The following is a 22,634-nucleotide window of genomic DNA, read 5'->3' on the forward strand; positions in this document are numbered from 1 at the left end:
AGAATGGCTGTTTTGCTTGTGGTAACCATGACTATCCACACATATGTACGGAAAGGGTTTTTAGGGATTTTCACAGAAAACATTCACTAGTATTTTAAGTCCAGTGATAAGTAGGTGTATCTTGTATTTAGCAAGGTGTCGCTATTCAGCACTCTGGCAGTTAACTTAAACTGGCAGATTTAGTATTTCACTTTGTGTTTGTGGCATATGTTGTGAAAGATTATAATAAAGTTTGTTAATCAAATTTAATCTGCAGTAAATATCATTAGAATTGTTACAGAATTTACATATACAAATTACACATTATTTTTAGATACTATCTACACTGATGTGTTGCTAATATCTGGATAAGTGCTGTATACTTTAATAGCTGCCAGCAGGTAGTCAACCTGCAGTTACTGCTTATGACCGCCCAGCTATGCATGCAAATAAAGTGGGGTTTATTCAGTTGATTGAAGCTGTGGCAGATCTAAATATTGCTGCCTTTTAGATCACTAAGTCAGGGCTCTTTGTGTACGAAAGTTAAGAAATGTGACATGTAACCCTGAATGTGTGTTAGCTTTAATGCAGCTTAAACAACAGTCCAGAGTGCCTTCATTTCTGACAGAAAGAGGTGGCGTTAAAATAATAGTAATAAAGGCTTGGACATCATTGAAGTGTGTTGAAACCTTTCTTTGCAGTAATGTTTGCTTCAGTAGCTCTGTCTGACGCTCTTTTTCCACAGAGCTACTAGCTGTTTTAATAGCCTGTCGGCACCTATAGAGACACACAGGGCTGGTACTTCCTACCATTGCTTTAAATAAGAACAGGGATTCGACCTGGAAATGGTATTGTGGTGTTTGGCAGCTGTGTGGAATTCTGAGTTCTGCTGTATTTCCAGATTAACCGATGAGATGTTTGTTGTTTACAACGTGATTATTGTTACTGAGTTAGGAAACTGGAGTCGTGCCTTCACCTCATAATCTAAAGGGAAGCTCACGCCTTACTCAGGCATTACCAGTATCTGAACAAATATGTCATATGTACAGAAACAACCAAGTTAGAATAAAGGGACAGGACATATAAAGATGTGATTCTACAAAAGAGGACACGTTTTTAAAGGGTTTGGTTGATTGTTGACAATCATTAGCCGAACTTGTTATTAAGTTCATTTTTGACAACAACATGTTGCTGCAGGATTGTAGAATTCTCTTTGCTGATTGACTGAAAACACCCCAACTAATAAAAGGCTGTGATTGTTTAAAAGAGAGATTTAAAAAAAAAAAAAAAAAAAAAAAAGGCCTGTTCTTTAACCTTTGCTTAGGTTAAGAGTGCTTTGGAACTGAGAATAACCGCCACACACTCTTAAACAGTTTAACTGCAAACTTGATTTAATTAACCAATAAGTCCTAACAAATCATTCATTAAAACCTTCCTTAAAACATTACAATCTTGTGAATAGGGGCCAGTATTCAAGTGACTTTTAAAGGACATGCAACCTAGAATCAAACCCAAAGTCTTTGGCTCCAAGTTATCAGTTCTTCCCGCTATCTTTTAAATATAATTTGAATTTCACTTCTGAAGCATCCTCTCTTCTCGTTTGCAGTATTTTACGGAGTTTGGCCCTGACTATGTACTAGAGATCACTCCGAGCTGCCGACTAGACCGCAACGAGCCTCGGCAAATTCAACAGGTCATCAGCTCCATTAAAGGTAAGGTACAGTCTGCTTTTATAAATGAGTATTAGAAGAAAATCATTTTTTCAACACGTTATTTAGTCTTTATTTGAAAAAGAATAGCAGCAAAACAAAAAAGGGAATACCTTGAACAATACAAAATCAAACAGTTGTACTACATGCAAGGGTTCTGTGTGGGTGATCTGCGTAATCAAGACAGCACACCTTGAGATATTGGGCCAGCTGCACAAGCATCCATCATCTTCACGTGTGGTACGCTGATCTATTCTATCATCTTCCATTTATTGGTATCGTCCTATAAGAAATACTTTTTGTGGCACGACTCATTTTTTTAATATATATTTTTTTCTTACAAACAATTAGATACAGATGTCCCTTATATTAAAACACCCATTCTATTTCTTTATGAACCAAAAATACATTGATATAATTTGCCTTGATTCTGTGTTAAAGAAGAGAGCGACCGTTACGAGACCATTTTATTTGTGTTCAGCCTTATAATGAGAATGAAAGTGATAGTGGAATGGCATTATGAGGCAAATGAGAGCCACTTCCATGTCATCTTATAGCTGATTCTGTGGGATAAAGGGCCCCTTACAAAGGGGGAGCACTGTATTTCCTTGAATGTGCGTAAAGTATTACAATATAAAGAACATTTATCATTTTCAAGCGTGGAGATGTCAGTAAAGTTGAAGTGGTTACCTCTGCATTACTCCGGGAAGTAAAGAAAGATTGTTGTGTGATTTCATTTTCTGAACAACATGCCTTTAACCATGCAGTCACAGATGGGACACGGACCTCGAGCAGATGTTTTTAGTTGTTTTCTTTTTCTCTTGGTTTCTCTGCGGTTAAGCAATCGTGAAGCAAATGTGCAAAGATTGAACGGATGATACTCAGCATACTACTGACACTGCAGATTTCATTGTTATCGGGGGGGAAAAGCATTTTCTTCCCGACTGAAACAAGGCCAAAGCTGGGCTGTAAATACTCTCGTACTCACAAGCCAATAATAACCTGTAATCTAATAGGGGTTATTTTTTGACGTATTTCAACTTAACAACTTCTTGAACATATACTATTACATTGTTTCATTCATTTTATTTAAAAAAAAAAACAAAAAAACATATGATTTCCACAGACTATAACTAAACTTTTAAACACAGCATCACCGCCACCAGCAACAGGTCATTTCTGGAGCCTTTCAAGGCTGATCCAATTGTAGCAATGTGTAAAATGGATAGAAATAAAAATAGATAGGGACTCTGATTCACTGTTACCGTAAACTTTTGAATATCTATATGGAACTTAGATCTGGAAGAATGGACATTAAACCAGCCAAGCGTGTCTCCTCAAATGACATTGAAATGAAACGAAATCTTGTATTTTGAATCCTGATGGTAGTGCAACAGGACCATCATAGCCTTGTGTACCTGTGTATTTGAAAACGGTCTTTGGTAAGCAGTTCATTTTCATCAGAATATTAAAATCCATTTTCATATTTAGAGTGCAGACACTTTTTCAGAAGTTCAAAAGACCCCGCTTTCTGAAAATGGAGTGAATGACTTGAAAAGTCTAAAGAAAAAACTTCAGAAGCATTCATAATCTGGCATCACAAACAGTGTTCTGAAAGGTGGCATTTGTTCAAACAATCAAGGGAAGTACAGTGCCTATTCTACACCCCCTTGAACATTATTCGCATTTGTCAGTGCCTCAGTGTCTCATGCATTTAAATGAGGATTTTTTTCCACTTATTTACACACCATACTCCACACTGTTAAGGGGAGAAGTTTTTATTGAGAAAAAAATTATATATTAAAAATACAAAACTGAAAGATCATAACTGGATAAGTCTCCATCCCCCTGAGTTAAAACTTGGTGGAAGCACCTTTGGCATAAATTACAGCTGTGAGTCTGCTGGGATAGGTTTCTACCAACTTTGCAGACCTAGATTTGACAGTATTTGACCATTCTTTTTTACAACTTCTGTTCAAGTTGTCAGGTTTTTTGGGGAGCGTTGATGGACAGCAAGTCATGAACCAGTCATGAACCAGTCATGGGCTTCTTTCGGTCGTTCAGTGCCATTCCATTTCTAGTGAATTCAAACCCTTTCATTACAGCGAATCCCTTCTCTTTTGTTCTGTGAAACTGGCTGCAATGAAACTGGAGTCCTTTACAACCCCACTTATAAATGGGAGCAGTTTGAGCTTCATAGTAGCACTGAACCATTGGACTCTGTCAGTGAGCTGCTCCCAACTAATTGTGCAGCTTGTTTTAGAGGTTTTTATTTCCTGCTACATTACTGTATTAAGTCCTTTATTTGGGGCTATATGCTTAGTTTGAGAAGCACCATGGCTGGATTGTAGATCGAGAATATTCTTCCTGGGCAATATTGAAACCAGGTGAGTTTGCTGTTTACAGGTACCAACAGTATTCGTCCTTGTGTCACACTTATATTTTTACATCTAGAGAATTCACTTATCCTACTGTGATGACATTTGGAATAAACATTCTTTATTCAAAGTGTTTAGGATTTCACAGTTGCCCAGTAGGATTCCAGTGCTGTAAAAGCCCTCATAAAATAAGGAATTTCAAACGATTAAATGAGTTGTGTAAAATAGATCTTGCTATATTGCTCTGAAAACAAGTATGGGAGGAGGGGTGCTTAGGAGCTATTGGGCAGTGTTTTTAAAACATTTACTCCGGTCTTTAATTAACTTCTATTTTTTGAAGAATGAAAATGCAACGTTAGTGTACAAAACGGAGACACAAACAACTTCAGACTGCTTAAGATAAGTTCAATTACATTACTGTTTGATGCTAGTGTTGTAAGATCAACGTGTTGAGGCTGGAATGAACTCTTTGAAAATATAGCCCATCATGTCAAAAATAAGACATTAACTCTGCTGTGACATTTCTTTGATTTATGCCCCCGGAGGTGCTTTTCTAGTTTTTAGTTTTATTTTATATTGGTGTTTATGCAGATCATTGTAATCTACTTGTCATGGAATTGATCTACACTATCTTTAATGTAGTGTTTACAGCTGTGGCAGCAGATAAGTGTGTTTGACATACTTGTTTAAACTCATTCCTGTCAGATGGTTCAATTTGGTTTTCATTTTTTATATTGTGTTCTGTTTTTGTGCCTGCATGTGTGTGCGAGATAAGGGAAATAGAGCCATTGTCATATGGAATAATTTAAGGGGCTTTGTTTGTTTTTTTTGTGGTTGCAGAAGAAATGTGTGCAGTGTTTAGAGGGTGGTTAGTGACAGGGGCCAGTGCAAGGGGTTCTTGGCAGCAGTCTTGAGTCACAGGGCTCAGATATGAGTCAATCTCTAGGTTCAGATATAAACAAGATTCTGTAAACCTCTGAAAGCACAAATACCCCTGGTTTTCCAGGGAGATCACGCTGGTTTTAGAACAAGCCTAGTCCCTGTGATGAAAAGAGCCCCTCTCTTACAGTAGTGTTGGGGGTCACTGTGTTGCCGGGGAGGTGTCTGTTTCAGAAAGATCAGTGGTGTTACATTTTGATAATCCAGCTAAAATATTTTCTAAACCCCTACCCCCCCATACTCCTATTCCCATACGGCTGTGTTCCTGTAAGAAGAAAGTCTTGGTGTCCTTATTTTCAAGTAGACGTCTCTCTACCAAATGATTGTCCACTCTGAGTCACTCATATCAGCGAATTGGAGCATGTTTTTAAAGGTTTTTTTTTTTTTCTTCTTACTTGACGCAATCTAATAGGACCTTGTGGGGAACGGCAACAATTATATCATCATAAAACGATGAAAACACAGCAGTGGACAATTTGTATGCTGTTTTTGCACAGTGCAAGAACAGTGTGGTTCTGTCCCAAAACTGGTGTGGGTTTACACCTCCACTGCGGAGGGCTTGATTCTTCCATAGAGTTGATGATGTTATTATAGAAACCTTAACCTATCGTTTCGAATACCAGTTGCTTTCGTGAGGGAAAGGGTGCTGTATGGGATGCAGAGTTAAACTTTTAATTATTTTGGAAAGAGTTTCCATTGTTGGGGTTCATGGGTTGCTGTGAAGAGTCATGTTATTCTTTTTATCCTCTCTCTCTCTCGTTGTTTACAGGGAATCTGAAGAATGTGGTTTAAGAGTGGAGCGCAGATCATATTTCCTGAACAGGGAGGCCGTGCTAATGAAGACAGTATGTAGAAGTTATCGCCGGAGGGGGGAAATTTGGAAAACATTACTTGAAAGTTTCCAAGGGCTTTTAATGGGAAAACCAGCTAACTGATTCTTTTTAAACCATTTTGACCAGTTATTTGGACTTTCGTCACTTTTTTGTGATGGTAAATGCCAGCCTGCAAGCTGTTCTGATTTTAAAAGTATCTAGTACTGTTTAAAGACTTCTTGAAATACTGTATGTGTTATCTCGCTTAACATGAATTTTCTATCACTTTTATGTACTTAATTGGCCTTCATTGTCAAGGGCAATCAAAATGTGTGGGTATGTTCACCCTGATTTCCTTTGCCAGGCATGCAGTTAAGTTAGAAACTAATCAAAACTGTATTTATTGCCAAAGAAAATCTCAAACAAAGAGAGAGATCCATAGATTTAAGCAAAGTTCTGTCCAGTCTCTTTCTTGGAGTTCAAATGGAAGTTCTGGAGTAAATTACAGTTTAATGTTGGTAAGTTTAATCAAGACTTTAGTTTATATGAAAGAATTTTAGAATCCTGTGTAGATCATTATATGCCAAAACATGAGTAATCTTTAAGCAACCATTTGCGTGTACTCAATATAGACTTGCTGAACTGGAAGATGAATACACTTTAGTCTTGTCTTACCAGCTGGTCCTGATGCAACTAGTTGAGGCTGTCTGTGAAGAGGTTATCAGGCCTGTGTGTCTCTTCATGTACAGCTGGAGTGCATTAAACAAGCCACACTGCTCATGTGATTGCACTTTTCTCGAGTGTGTGGAAGAAATACCACTTCTGAGATGATGACATATCCTTTAAAATCTCTTTTAAATTTGGGAAACGTAAATGGGGACAGACTGGGGCAAAGCATTTGGCTGTTTCTAGTAGACAAATGCTGAAGGGCTTGAGTGGCTGGAGGCTAATTTTATTGTGTTTTTATTACTTTTAAATGGTGGTATTGTGTTAACAAGAACCGCAGTGTACTTGGCATCAAAACTTTTGAAGCAGTAAACTTCCTGATTGACATGAGCCGTGTGATCTGCACCTCGTTCATGGGGGAACAAAAAGAAAAGAAGTGGGCTTTCATGCTGTATTTAATTCTAAAGTCATCTCCAACTTAGTCCTGTAATAAATGGTTTTGCTATTGTAGATTTATGCTTTGAATGAAATGTGAAAACCACAAAGCAAGCAGCCATATTGCAACATGGCACCAGATTATGACTTCACAACCTTTTGTTCAGCCCATTCAGCCCCCCACCCCCTGTTATCCTATAAGTAGTCCTTGCTTACCGAGAGTCACCGATATTACTTTAGGCATGGGGTTGTTAACGGGATGCAATGCAATGTTGACAATTTAATCTCCACCTTTGTGTATAAATATACTCGGATGCCTTTTTTTGCATCCACTGGGACTGAATTGAATGCCATTTTAAAACATGTTCCTATCAACAGTAGATAGTGATCAAACCAGTTTCAACTGGGGCTCAAGTGAGAGTGGCTGGTAGAAAAAGGAGTGACCAAAGAAAAGTGCATAGATTTTTTTTTTATATATATATATATATATATATATATATATATATGTATATATATATATATATATATATATAATATGATATGTATGTATCAGCTCTAGAAAAATACAAAACAAAGCAACATAAAGGCTGCTTTCTAACTAAGCAGGCAATATCGACTTTTTTTTTTTTATTGGTACCATTTGGATTGTAGACTATTTGATATTGGAACGAGGAAAGATCTGCCTTAACAACCTGTTTCATGGTACAGATAGAAACAGCAGAATTGATAAATATCTCTGACACACAAAGGACAGCGTCTGCCACAGCATCCTGGTAGCAAAGGCTCAGTAACCCTACACTGCAAACAGCATTGAGGAGTTCTCACATGGACTTCCTGCTGAGCCCATGAAGACTTTAATTCATTTCATCCTCTGTTTGTAAATACTGTATTGACTAAGAATACAAATAGCTGCATCAAAGCAAGATAAATATGAACAAATAGGTGCAATCTTTAGTATCACCATCATTAAGGTTCCAGGTGTAATGATCAGTTAGACATAGTGGCATGGAGGGTAGTTCTACCTGGGGATGACTCCTAGTACTGTACTTATAAAACCCTGCTTGTTTTTTTTACTACTGATCAAAATGGTTAAGTTGTAAACAGCTGATGTGCATGTCTAATGAACTATTTGTATTTTTATTTTAAATGTAGCTATTAAGTGTATAAGCGTTTGAAATTGACTTCATTTATCATTTTAGAAAACATGTTTTTAACTTGTAACTGTTGATTTTTAAACTGCCAACTGTTCTGTACTGTAAATTAATTTTCATCTGAGTCTTTGTTTTGTTTTTTTCTGCTGTTGACTGACAATGCCACAGAACGGAACTGTTAGGATTGGATGCTAATTCATGTTTTAACTCACTTTCTGCGATAATTACAGTACTCTGTGACACATTTTGTATTAAATGCGATTTTATGTAGTCGATAATAAAAGACAAATGGGCTGTGTAGGTCCATTCCTCTTTATATAGCGAGTGTCTCATTTACAAAAGTATTTTTGTTTTAAGTACATTTTATGAATTTGGCAACCAAAGTCAATGTTACTGTTTGTGTTTGGTGTCCATTTGGTTGTAATATGTTTCTTATTCAAATATATCAGTAATGAGTTTAAAAGAGGTTCTCTGCAGTTCATGAAAATTGCATCCTGCTTTATTTTTTTTTCTCCTTGTTTTATAAAACACATCCTCTCCAATCACTTAGTCTGTTTCACTTCCAAAAGTGAGCAGCAGTGCTCCGTGCCCAAACTGGTGTGCCATAAAAGAAGTGTGTCTCAAAATCAGTGTAGTTCCCAATGGAGAGAGGGCAAGAGAAAGGGGCAGAAGGATCCTTGCCTGAGGAAAGGGGCACTGATGTGAATAATTGTATCTATGGGTGTTACAGCGCTGGAAAGAAAGCAGCTAGATTTGCAGAGAGAGTCTGCCACCAGCAGCACCTCCTTCTGCTCTGAGTTTGTTTCCGTCTAACCCCAAATGTCTCCCGCCAGGCTCTTTCACAGTGACCCAGCAGTATGACTGAGTGACAGTCTTTATCCCACCTCCGTGCACCCTAGAGTTTTTTTTTTTAATTTTTTAAAAATATGCCTTGTTTTTGTGGTGGCTGTGGTCATGTCCGTTTGTATCTGTCATGTGGGGGGGGGGGGGGGTCGTAGCAAAGCACCTATCGTATCAGACCCCTGGAGCCAAATGGGGGATTCTGCAGTGCGATCAAGAGCTGAACCACTTCCAAAGCATACTTTTATCCTGTGTACTAGTACAGCATCTATCTATGCTTGAGTTTATGAATAATCCTTTATAAAGTGTAGTGTGTATATGTAATGCTTGCAAATATGTTTTCGTGCTACTCCTGGTATACACCGTTATCTAGTATTGGCAGCCTTGGCAGGTTTTATTCAGGTGCCTTATATCCCATTTCTATTTCTTGTTCAGTCTGGTGAATGGAGATCTAAAGTTTTAATTCCTATTATCCTTCCATTGAGTCTTTACCTCAGAAAGCAGATTCATTTAAAACTGAGTCCAATTGAACATGTGTTTCCAGTGAAAAACTTTACCCACGAACATCCATGAAGAACTCCTCAATGTGTTCAATGAGGAATGGCAGTTTATTCCACATAACCAAGAGCTATCTCAGCTGGAGCTCCACACAACACTGCTGACCATCTGCATTAGTGAGCATCAAAGCCAGACACATTCATTTTTTTGTTAATGTCTCAAACCTACAAACCAAATGTTTTGGTGAACTTCATTTCTTGGTGTCAAACAACTATAAATACATGTGTATACTTAATCTATTCTGTATTTAATTAACTGCACAGGGATACGTTTATTAAGCTTTTGTACTATTGAAAAATTGGTATAGACATGGGCTAATGAAGGCTATACAATAAACATCAAATGATGTATAAGAGTAGGTCGTTTGGCCCATCAGTGCTCGTCAGGTTCCTAGCAGCTGCGTACTGTATCTTCCAAGCTGCTCATTACAATTTGGTGAGTGTTCAAGCAATACGTTTAATAAGAAAGATGTTTATTCATCTGATCAAAATCAGGCATTGAGGTTGGTTATGAAATTATACATGCTGTGGATACATATTATAATTGATCTGACTTCAATAATGATTTCTTCATTCTTAACAGATTATTCATTTTTAATCTGTAACAGCTGTTTGTGTGTTTTAAGAAAAAAGTCATGCCTGGGTTCTGGAACCAAAAAGTGAATCTAGTTGATAATGTTGCATGAACAGTAGGAACATAGCCAGGGGTATAGAGCGACCAGTAATGGTCAGAATGCACATTTATCTTTGGCATTTGCATTCATAAGGAAGCATTGGATTTGCAATTCATATACATTTGTTTAAAACTAAATTAGTTCAGTGCCATTTTGAGTTTTGTTTCTAGGACCACCAGGTTGGATGGATAAACTTACATAGTGTTTGGTAGAAACGCTGAGCGCAGTATGAAATGTAGGAGCCTTGAGCCGGGAACTACTAAATGTTATAATACACTAATTCGTCTTTGCTTGCAGTTTGTCACTGCAAAATACATATTAAAGACTATTTTTGGGTGGAAATGTCTGCTATAGAATAGGTCAGCTGTGGGAATGTTTGATTCCCTTTTAAACTGTGACCCTGCCAATCACTCCTTTTGAAGGATTGATGACATTGGAATTTTCATTACAATACACAAAGGTCAAGGGGGGTTCCATTCTTGGTATTGAAATTGGTGACACTTGCTCAATAATGCATGCTGGGCTATGTAGGACATTGCTGTCACTGAAAGTGCCAAGCAGACTTCAGACAATAATGTCCTCATTATACATTGATGCGGGTTGAAGAATTCAATGCTAGCTTGCTGATGGTAGCAGGCAATATTGCAGATATTCACGGCTGTCAGCTGACCTGGAGTCCATGGTTTAACAAGCATTGACAGTAAAAATGACCCATGAGTTATAAAGACAGCAGGCCAAGGATGCCATTTGTTATATTTAATGGTATTCCATCTGCCTACAATTTAATAACACGATAGAAGGTCTTACCAACGAATCCCCTCAAACCAGCAGTTTCTCTGTGTACTACCCTCCAACAAGTATTGGGACAGGTGAATAAAAGCAGAAACGCTTGGAGGTGGGGCCTTTGCAACCCCTAACTTACTGACAAAGTAGTTTGACTTTATCACACTAATGGGGGGATAAGTTATTTGAAAAGCCTATCAGTCTAATATTTTAAATTAGAAGTAGTGCCCCAAGGAGGCTGCAATTTAAAAAAAAAAAACACAAACACCTTCAAACTGCATAATATTGTTCCTTTTTGTACAAATAGTGCATTTTAACTTAAGTTATATGTGCAATATCATATTTTTGATATTTGTGAAGAGAAAATAGATTAGAATACTAATGTCCCCATTAGTGGTACCAAGCTCATTTACAAATGGATTATATATATATATATAAAATATGCATTTGGGTTTATGATTTTGGTGGTGTCTATATATTGCAATCAAGCAACTATTTTTAAGTTGGTTTACTTGCTTTTTTTTTTATCCTAAGGATAAGCTTTTGATTCATTCAGTGCAGTTTTCTAAATAAAATAAACATCCATGTTTCAGAACTTGAAAGTAACAAATAACAAGATGTCCATCTGAGACCTTAAGTTAACAAGTTGATTGTTTATAGTTCTGAATGTTTATAAAAATATAAAGCAAACTTTTTACTGGAACAAAACTTGGTGCATCTGGCCCTGACTCTCTAAACTAAATAGATCCAGGTACAGCCAGTTTGTTCTTAACATTTTCCAAATTTCTGTTTGGCACCAGCATGTGCATTCTATTATAGTCTTTAAAATTCCTCAGGCTCTTTTTGACTCATTACAAACCTAATATTTCCCAAATCTTGGAAAACAAAGCCCTGCAAAGATCACATTCTCTTTTCCAAATCCTATTTCCACTTTGTGCATATCAGCATGCAACACATGTTACATACCTGGGCATCAGAAAGATTGCTTTCTGAGTAAGGCAGAGGGCAGTGTGAAAATGACCATCGGGAATGTGCACCTGAAAAAAAAAAAGTTTCTAAAAGATTTGCATTGGAAAATATCTAACAAAGTCACTGTTTTCAGGTTTTTTTGTACAGTGCAGTGCCGCTATGAAAGCTAATATGCAAATTGTTGCCCCCATTTAAACCTATGCTATTTTCAGTAGTGAAGAAGAGATTAAAAAAAAAAAAAATACTGCAAAAATTAATTCACAATTACCCTATACAACAAGAAATGCTGAAAAAATATTTTAGCACATTTTAGTGAACAGCTTCGTTTAATTGAGCTGTGGCTTTCAGTCATACGCAATTGCGCTGCCATACAGAATAGACACTGAGGAAATTGAAGGGATTCAGGGCCCTTCGCATAATACCCCAGATGTGGCTCATTTCCCTAGTCAAATTATAAAGAAACAAACAACAGCATTGAGCTATCCCTTCAAGCTCCTAGTAAATGCCAAGTGGTGTTCCCACATGCTGTTTTTTTTACATCCCAATTACTAAATGGAAAAGATCCATTTCATTTGCAGTTAAGTTGGATCAGTGTGCTGAAGTGTTTAAATGGCAGGCAGTTCTGTGCTAAAAGAATGTTAATACTGAGCTTATTGTTTTATTTCAGGAGTTTTGTTTTTGTGCCAAATAATTCACAAATATACTGTATCCCAGAAAAACATATGAAAAAATTAATTGGACTTACACATTTGAGATTGTGGGTCTTAACTCATTAGTTATGCTTATTAAAAGTTTTTCAGTAAATGGTGTTATGTTTGGTATTTCACTTTGTTTGACTGTTGAGAAGTTCCATGGCTAGACCGAAGATACTTCATGAAAGTTCACATACTGTAGTATTCTTTACAACACTTGGAATAGAAATATGTTTAAAGATTAAAGAGCTGACTTTGGGAGTTGGTGGCCTGATATCCTTTGTATTTACTTAGCAAAATGGCAGCATTTAGAACAGTGCAATTCGCTACTCGTTCTGTTATTGAATCTGAATCCATATAAAATAGATTCCAAATGAGATCTGGTAAAAAGAAAAAAAAAGTTATTAACGCTAGTGTTTTTTCAATGCTAGAACTTTCAACATGTTGCATATAGTTTGATATTTATTAAATAAACTGATTACGACTCATGAATACCAAACATAATTTCCTTCATTAAAACCTATTCAAAACATCTTAACATAACTTCAAACGTCTTTCAGTAGTTCGTGTTCTAAGTTGAGGCTGAGGCTGAGGAGAATATTTAAATGATGCCCCTTTCTGTATAACAGCTTTAAAGAAGTGCGAAACACAACAGTAAGGACTATTGCTTCAGTATTGTTTGTTATAAAGCACCCTATAGTGAAATGTAAAGGGATTTTAAAAGAGCAGTGAAAATACAGACACTGGTATATCCACAATAGCGATGTTTAGTTTGCGTTCTGTGCATTTAAACAAAAACTTTGGAAACTACATCCAATTTAACCAGGAATAAAAGGGTATGTACTGTTATTTAAAATATATATTCTGGTGTTTCACTTTAATAACTGGTATCGAGGTTACAGTTGTCCTTTAAATGAACTAGAGGTATACGTGCAACATGCTCTGGATAAAGGGAGCTTTAAATACTGTGAATAAACTTCTAAAAACAGTTGTAAAAGGGTTTTTGAAATGCAAACTTGATTAAATGTGTCAAAATGATCTTCAATAAAAGCTCCTTAAAGCAGTTTTGCAAATAGGGACTACAATGTAAATGTCTTAAATGCACGCAACTCATTCATTAAAACAAATTAAGCATTTTGAATTCAAAGTCACTCTAATTTTTACAGATCTCTGTAATGGTTTTATTTGCCATCAAACTATATGTATGTATGAGGTATTTTGCATGTAGTGTGTATGCACAGATAGACTCCAAGCTTGTTTTTCTTATGTGGGTTGATGAGAAGAAGTGTGCATTGTGTTGCTTTTGTTTAAGTGTGTGGAAAGGGCAGGATATAGAACGGCAGTGTGATATGTGAAACAGAAGTGTGTGGAAGGGGTGCGCTTTATGTTCCTTGAATTCCAAGGTATAGTGTTATTGAACTAGATGAGAGAGATCCTTTGTGTTAGGAAACTGAACATCTGCCTATCTGCTTAGATCAGTCTCCCTGCATCGGTACTTTAAAACATGGGCAAGGGAATATGTATATTTATCATGACAAGGCTATAAACCTGGTTTTGTAGCGTGTATAAAATACCATCATTATATACTGTTCTAATGAAGGTTCAATGTAAATCCACAATACTGTGTGCAGTTCTGGCCACTCACTACAATAAAAGACAGAATTACACTTTAGAAGTTAGAGAGAAAGGCATAGGCTGATCTCAGGACTTAATGACATGAGCTACAAAGTTAAAAGATTGAAATCTCTTCAGCCTAGAAAAAAAGGGTGCAAACCCTGTTTCTGGGTTAAACTTCTTGTCTTGAAAATTCATAAAACAAACTCAAACTAGACAAGAACTATAAACAGGAATCTGAAGCATTCTTCAACAATATTCTCTGGTCCAATGAGATTAACAAATAACTTTTCCCCAAAAATGGACCACAGTATATTTAAAGCATACAGCTAAGTCAACTCTGGAATTCTGAAGAAAAAGTTCTGAAATGGTCTTCACAGTCACCGGCTCTCAATCCAACAGAAATGCTTTGGACAGAACTAAACAAAAAAAGCTGTAGCCCAGGCTATCCAATTTGTCTGAGCTGAAAGAAATGTGCAAGGGCCCAGATTTCACCAACAAGGTGTAACATACAGGTGAAGAATTACCACAAATGTATGAAAGTGGTAATAGAAAGCAAAAGCAGGATACATGAAGTAATAAATCAGGGTGCCATGCTTTTGTCATGAACAGATACTTAAAAAAAAAAAAGTTTGTTTTTTTATTAAAATGATTTATTTACTATAAATTGTGTATTTTGCTTTTTGTTTTGCTAAAAAGCATTTATAGTTTACTAAATGCTTGTCCTTAATCTATTACCTTGAATTGTGGTATAATAAGCGTAGGGTGCCAATACTTTGTGCATGTAGTACTAAGAGATTAGTTTTACAAATGTATAACCCGAAGTGCATTTATTGTACGTATCCGTTAAGAAGATTAATTTCTTTCCGTTTGTATTATAGGTTGATCAAATCAGCCTCATAGCCTACACAGTATATTCTTCCAAATAACTAAAACAAAACAAACAAAGAAAAACGTCTTCTAATCCAAAATTAACAATTGTAATGACATTAACATTCAAAAAAGAGATTTTTAAACACAATGGTATTGACACAAGTTTGTGGATATATAATTGAGAGATTAATAATAATAATAATAATAATAATAATAATAATAATAATAATAATAATAATAATAATAATAATTTCAATGTAACATTAACCGGGTAAAATAACACCATTAATATGGTCAATAACTTAAAAACGAATTATAAAAATATGTGAAAATGCCCCTCATATTCCAGGTCTTTCCAACTGTATTTTTTTAAACTAATAACTTTAAAACAGTTAAGACTCTAACTAGGTTTTAAACTACAGTATTTCATAATTTAACTAAACCTGTGATGGAATTTTCCTGCACGACCGGAGTTGCCTAGCCGAGAATCTTTTGTGAACGGGGCAAACAAAAAGTCGGTCCGAATCCTCGTAAATTGTTGAAACTCCAGGACGCTTCTTGAGGCTAGCCCTGGAAGACTTTGTAAAGATCCAAAGGCGATATAAAAACGAATTTAAGTCAGTGTCCATTCATTGTCAAGGACTTTCAGCAGTGCGGAGCAGGTTAGCTACAGACCGGGTTCATTGACTAACTGAGGGGATAAGTGGCTGTTTTTCTAGAGGTCGAAAACCAATGTACACAACAAGCCCAATTCACGGTACTTTATTTTCACAATTGTGAAGACATCTACGTGCAGTTCTCGTTAAGATAATTGTATCTCCTGTTTTTGGAAATAACATCGCTTCTCATATAGACTTCACTGGACCCACCAAAGTGCTGAGGAGGAAGATACTTGTTAAGGTAACCATATAAGAAGGACATTATTTTAAAGGAAAATTAACACTGAACATCGTCATATATATATATATATATATATATATATATATATATATATATATATATATATATATATATATATATATATATATTCAGTCAAATAATTAGTGTTCAATTAAACCGTATTGAAGGGGAAAAGTTATATAGTAAAAGTTGAATGGGGTTAGAAAACTTTAAGTGGCTATAGTTTACTATCAACATATTGTAAGTTACAGTAGCACCACTGATAATTGTACGACATAGTAATTCTAGATTTTAGTTAAACAGGTCCAAAAATAAGTTTTTTGCACCAAACCCTGCCTGTTTTCATTACAGATATTTTGCATTTGGAACATCGGATTTATTTTGTGTGTGTCTGCCTAATTAAAATAATTGATAGCAAATGTAGCGTTAAAAAAAATGTAGAAACAGCTTTATTATTGGCAATTTAAACCTCAAAAGCTTAAACACAGATTAATGCAAAACACATCTACACAGGTAAATAGCATACGGGACAGTTTAGACCTCTTACTGGGGAATTCTCACTCTTTTTGCGTGAGTTGGATTTTTCAGGTAATATAACATGCCATTGGTAAGGTTGGTTTGAGTTTGCAGTTTTAAAACAGAAGTGTCTTATGCACCCCAACGCTTTGATATCCCATGATCTGAAATAGGGTGGCAAATTAATTTCTCCTAGAGGTGTTACTGATTTGTAATTATTTTTATTAGCTTATTTGTTTTGTCTGGAGGTAGAAGTGAGTGGTCCTTCCATTCGTTTAAGAAGCTTTTTTTTTTTTTTGGTTGTGCGTTGTGTTTTTGCAGGGTCAAAACCATGAAACCACATAATTTTCCAGAAATATATATGGTGTGTTAAATCAATCCAAAAGGAATAATACATCTGTAATACCATACCAGTCCTGTACACCATGACAGCCTTCCTTGTAATAACCGCATGGTCTGGTTATTTTTATAACATGAACAAAGCAAGTGTTTCAAATAAGAGTTCTGTTTGTATGGGCAAGGCAGACTTGCCAGGTTGCTGTAGGGAAACAAACCACTTACTCCAGATTGTTTTTATTGCTGACAAACATCCCTAATTAGACACCCTGCACTTAACGCAGCAGAGATGTGCACAGGAGCTTTATTGTTTATTTATTTTATATTTGAACTGCATTCCTTGAGAAAGGGAATACCTCTCTGAGCACTTAAACTTGATAGATGGAATTGCCACATGATGTGTCACAAGTTCCATTGTGTGTGGTGGTGTGCTGCACATTTCCATAAAGCAGCAGCAACAACCATTGGTGATGTATAAAGGCATGGTGGACTGGCAGGTTTGTCTTGTGTGGCATAGACAACATGCAGCTATTCAGGGCTTCTCAAACTCAGTCCTTGTACCACCTGTGGCTGCTGGATTTCATTACAACCGAACTCTGAATTACTTAACTAGACCCTTAATTGAAATGAATCTGCTTAATTAGACCTTTGTACTTGTTTTCAGCTCTTGAACAGTTGCATAGTTCAAGTTAGCTATAACATTTGATAAGTAACTTGAACTGCAATTGCTTAAGACCTGAAAACAAGTAAACATGTCTAATTAAGCACATTATTGGTTCAATTAAGGGTATTAGTTAAGTAATTGAGAGCTTGGTTGGAATGAAAACCAGCAGCCACAGGGGGTCCCCAGGACTGAGTTTGAGAACCCCTGAGCTAAATCTTGTGCAAGAATTCCTTCAGAATAATGGCAATTCTAAGACTAAGATCTTCAATGGCAGACCCACTAGATGTACAGGGTGATGCTATTAGGACATGGGCATGGTGAAGAAACAAATGTTAGCTATAGCATTTTATAAGTAACTTGAACTCTGCAACTGTTTAAGAGCTGAAAACAATTAAGAACTGTACATTCATGTGAGCAATATATGTTATGTTATTTGCAGGCCAGTGGCCTCATTTATAATCCCAGCCAGTGTATTACTGGTACCTATAGGTGCAGTAATTTTATTTATTAATTACCACAGCTTTTATTTTGCCCTAAACAGCTATTGATAGATTAATCACCCTGGAGCCTCCTGTATATAAATTACGAATCTGCATGTGTTTCCCTTGTCCTAACTAACGCGTTCTCAATTCATTATTCTATAAGTATATCCAGAATATGAAGCTTGTATGTTTTCAGTTCCAAAGTATTTTGCTAAATGTGTTTAGGAAATGTGTTGGTGATTGCACCTCCTATTGGTACATTCATTTAACATTTTGTATGTGGAAAATGATCCTGATTGGCAGTTCTACTTTACCAGTCAAATTGTTCCACTAAGCCGAGTGTCAGGACTTCAGCAATCTACTTTAAACGCTGCACAGGCCTCCTCACCACTGCAGGGCTCTTCAAGCCTTGGCACTCGTAGGTGTTGAGGGAAGGATATAGTTTCACAGCTTGTTTAAAAATCTGAAGCCACAAACCCACATTTATTTTGCTTTTGATGACTGCAGTTTATTATGGCCCAGCTTGCAAAAATGTACCATCTGTACCTGAGGTGAAGCTGATGAAAATACAATGAGTGCTGTGTGTGTTTTGTGTGTTTTTTTTTTTTTTAGGCCAGCATTTTGTATAGAAAATTAACTTATTTAAATGGAAGGGAGCAGTTGGTGGTGTGTGTTTGTATAAAATAAGTAATTAATGTTAATCTGGAGGTCAGTCTTTGCGGTTTCCTTAACCCCCAAAAATTGCCATTTTAGACCTTTTAAAAAAAAAAAAAAAAAAAAAAAAAATGCTAACTTGCAAGGTTTACCAGGAATATTATCATGATGTAATAATTTTCTATGAAATTCATTCCATTCTGCTCCAAGAAGTTTTGAGGCAAAGGAAATGTGTTGCATGTTTCACTTCAAATCCGCTTTCTCTAGGAATTGCGTTACTGAGCACTGAACTACAGCAATGCCTTTATGGCTGTTGTGTGTCTTTTGCCTAGACTATGCTGTCTTTGCCCAAGGACTGCTGGAATGACCTCCTAAATACAGTATGAAGTTCCCAGGTAGAACAGAATGTGTAACAGCCGATAACTGTGGTATGACGTGGAAGGAAGACTACAGCAGTTTAGCAAGAATAAATTAAGAGAAGAAGAGCAAACAGTGGATCCAAACAGATTAATGAAGCTCTGTATCATAGTTGGACTGTTTTAATAACCTGGGAAACACAGGGTGGATTGCAGTAATAGCTTTTATTATAATTTTACAAAAAAATGCCCAGTGTAGGAGCTGGAAGCACAAGAAAGCAAACTGGGTTTTCCCGCAAAAATGTTGGTTTGTTATAACCTGACTGAAGTCGTACAGGCACAAGTTAAACAGTCTTCTGGTGTGAAAATAAGGTTTTCTGTTTCAGGCTTAAACTCTGAAACAGTACTTGGAGAAACTCTGCATAGGTTGTTTAGGTAGGGTAGGTAATGGCAATTTTTTTTTTTTAATATGCCCCTGTAAAATTAGCAGTGTACAGAAAATGTATTCAGGCTTGTCCTAGCACATATGGTACCTTAGGTGTCTAAGACATGTAAGCCGTATGAATGCCCAAATGATGTTTCCTCAACACTACCCTCTGTGTTCTAGGTGAGCCCGGGAGATGAGTTCTCTGGTCTACCCTAGCCGAATCATGAAAGACCGTGAGGCCATCACCATTATCCACTTCCCAGGCTCAGGCAAGATGAATGGACAGTTCACTCAGACTGGGATCCATCCCTCAGTAACCACCTCCTCATCACCCACATCCAAACCCCAGCCCTTCAGCCTCCAGACAGGCCCTCACCTGCTGGCCAGCATGCAGCTCCAGAAACTCAACAGCCACTACCACAACATCGGCAGTGTAGCAGGGGACACCATAGCCCCACCCAGGACCTACAGCTCGCAGAGCCAGGGCGCCCTGTCCAACCCAGGGAGCACCATCATTGACTCGGACCCCGTGGATGAAGAGGTCCTGATGTCCCTGGTGGTGGAATTGGGACTGGACCGCGCCAACGAGCTGCCGGAGCTGTGGCTTGGCCAGAATGAGTTTGACTTTATCTCGGATGTTTCCTCCAGCTGCTGATTCTCCTCATGTAGGAAAGATCGTCTTGAGGGCAATGGAGAAAGAAATTGGGAGCCCCTGGTCTAGGCTTAATGTCTCAAACCCAGCTCTGTTGTTTGCTGTGGAAGTTGAAATGTACATGAAACAGACCCATATGTTTCTATGTCTATGAACTTGAGATCTATGTAATATCTTTCTAAATGTCATGCCTCTGAACAGTCTCGCTTGAGGCTGCTTTCACGTCCCTGAATCGCTCGCACTGCTACGGCAGACGGGGGCATTGTTGGCATCTGCCTATAAGGCAACATGAATGGCAAAGGCCAGTCTGTGTTTGTTTTGGCAGAGAATTGGACTGGAACAAATTGTATTGTTGTAAATCACATCTTAAAAAGGGTTAAGGAGAGCAGTTGTCTTATTTTTTTCTAAACCAAGTCCAGTCCTTAATTATAGACCGTTGCAATGAAACGTTCAGGGTTTCATATGGAGAGAAACGTGTTTTAGCACTAAAAGGAACTTATTTCTAGTTCAATCATATTTGCTTTGAATTTCTAAGTTTGAGAAGATAGACACAGAAGGAAAGTATTTTGATTCATGCTAGTTTCTTTAGAATGTATTGATTTCTGTTCCAAATGGAGTACAAGTTAATTAAAACACATGTGTTCTTGGTGCACTGTAGATGGTAAAACAAAACTTCCCTGAAGAGTTTAAATAGCTGGATGTGTAGACTTGTCAGCTTTCATGGGAGTATACCCCCCTCTCTCTCCCTGCTGTATGAAACGCTACCCTCCTGAAGCTGCCTATGTCCGATGGCACCGAGGTATATCAAGGAAAAGGAGATGTTGAGAATTTGGCTGCATCTGCCATTAACCAAACCTGGCAGAAATATGACTTGCTGTGTAGACGATCATCACAAATGTCACGATGAAAAGAAGGATCATTGTAAAATGTGGAGTAGGACCTGAATTAAACCAGTGCTCGAACATTAAAATTGCGAATTCAATCTTCAGAGATTATTTTTATTTCTTCTTTTTAGAAATAAAATTCTATACCGTAACTGAGAGCAAATAATGCTCCTTGATGCATGTGTGTAGGAATTTGATTATAAACAACACATTTCACAGCCGTTTTATGTGGCAGTTTAGGAATCCAGCTAATCTATTTTTGTTCTCGGATCAGCATTAGCTGTCACCCCCCCTTTTTGTTATGCTGAAGATCTTTTGGTGCCTTGCTTGCTTGTACGGTTCAGTATATGCAGATTTATTTTAATTCATCTTTTCATTTTGGCAAATTTTTACATTTTATTAAATGTGAAATGTTCCAGCCTAGTAGCAAAAATGAGGCAAGAAAAAAAGCTAACTGAATACTTGGTTATATAGTCGAGTGTACAGTACAGGCTCTGAATGTGTAATGCACTGGTTAGAATGCACTTGAAATTTCTTACTTGAATTCTGGTTATTGCATTTAAAAAAAAAAAAAAAGTAAATAAATAGGACATTGCAGCTTTGGAGAAAGTCAAGCAGAGAGTAACCAGCTTAATCCCAGGGCTAAAATATGACTTTGGAAGATGAGATGAAGGAACTGAATCTAGCAAATACACCTGGACCACAGGACATTGTGAGGAGACCCTTTTCCAGAGTGGCAGGTGTATAACTTGGGTCCAAGCCATGTTGCTGATTGGGGTCTATAAGAAACCAATTGGACTGTTCTGGGATCAATCCATACTAGGAACTGGATAAGCACTAATAGGACGAGCAACCTCCTCCTGCTATTAACTTTTCTCCTATTAGACTATACAATTAAACAGCTGGTGCCTAATCAACAACCTATACAATGTTATTTGGGAAAAAAAAAGCAAAGAACTAAAATCTTTGGCAGAATAAAAGTGGATTAGCAATGTTGGTGCTAGTGAGGTAAGAATTTAAAAAGCTGTATCACTGTAACTCATAACTAAAGCTTTATAGACACTGCACCAGATCCTCTTCATTCAGTATTTAGATACTGATACAATGTTCTAGAGCACAGATGTTTGCCTTGCCTGTCAGGTTGTCGATGGTGCGAGGGATGCTTGTATAGCTGAATGGGATTGCATTCTAGTAATTAAATAAGCATTAGGTGAAACTGTGCCTCCAGCAAGTGCCCGCATGGCAGGAACAAGACAGAGCTTGTGTTCTACCCATACAGTCAACCCCCACTTAGCTTTACACAGCACAGGGAACTTGATCTTAGTGACTTATAAATTAATGAGGATAGTGCCTGTCTCCCGTCCACCTGTCCCCAGGGCATGGTTAATTCATAGGACAGCTGTTTACTAATATGATTTCTGTTCAGCCCAAGCCAGGAGTTTTCTTCATGGAGTGTGTTTGGCTCTGGTGTACAGTTTAAAGGCTTCAGACTGGTTTCTGTTATGGCGATGAGGGCATCTTGTTTCAAACCCCTGCCTTATTGATTTGAAAAAATGATTTTTGTTTGGAAAAGTTTAAGTGTGTGTACCAAGTGAATTGTGTATATATAATATTTTTTTGTTAAATGTATTTTTTTGCACTTATTTTCCCCTGTACTGAAGACTGTACATTATTGGATATTATGTAAATATC

At 37.1% G+C, this 22,634-nt stretch overlaps 2 protein-coding genes across 3 annotated transcripts in view; both read left to right on the forward strand.

The window, feature by feature from the left end:
• The window catches only part of LOC121318698 (histone deacetylase 8-like), a 27,049-nt gene extending 19,666 nt beyond the window's left edge, over positions 1 to 7,383 (forward strand). Inside the window, exons 10-11 of the mRNA XM_041255650.1 lie at positions 1,586 to 1,691; positions 5,775 to 7,383. Of these exons, the coding sequence (XP_041111584.1) occupies positions 1,586 to 1,691; positions 5,775 to 5,797 (129 nt within the window). The 3' untranslated portion in view covers positions 5,798 to 7,383. The remainder of the gene's footprint in view (positions 1 to 1,585; positions 1,692 to 5,774) is intronic.
• LOC121318699 (cbp/p300-interacting transactivator 1-like) lies at positions 1,631 to 22,634 on the forward strand. 2 transcript variants are annotated; one of them, XM_041255652.1, is made up of 2 exons: positions 1,631 to 1,691; positions 19,587 to 22,634. In XM_041255652.1, the coding sequence occupies exon 2, from the start codon at positions 19,600 to 19,602 to the stop codon at positions 20,059 to 20,061; it is 462 nt and encodes a 153-aa protein (XP_041111586.1). In that variant the 5' UTR covers positions 1,631 to 1,691; positions 19,587 to 19,599; the 3' UTR covers positions 20,062 to 22,634. The 2 variants fall into 2 exon arrangements, with proteins under 2 accessions (XP_041111586.1, XP_041111585.1); XM_041255651.1 differs by lacking the exon at positions 1,631 to 1,691 and adding an exon at positions 15,718 to 15,971 and having other exon boundaries at positions 19,587 to 22,633.

The sequence above is a fragment of the Polyodon spathula genome, chromosome 7, assembly GCF_017654505.1.
Source record: "Polyodon spathula isolate WHYD16114869_AA chromosome 7, ASM1765450v1, whole genome shotgun sequence".
Taxonomy (NCBI): domain Eukaryota; kingdom Metazoa; phylum Chordata; class Actinopteri; order Acipenseriformes; family Polyodontidae; genus Polyodon; species Polyodon spathula.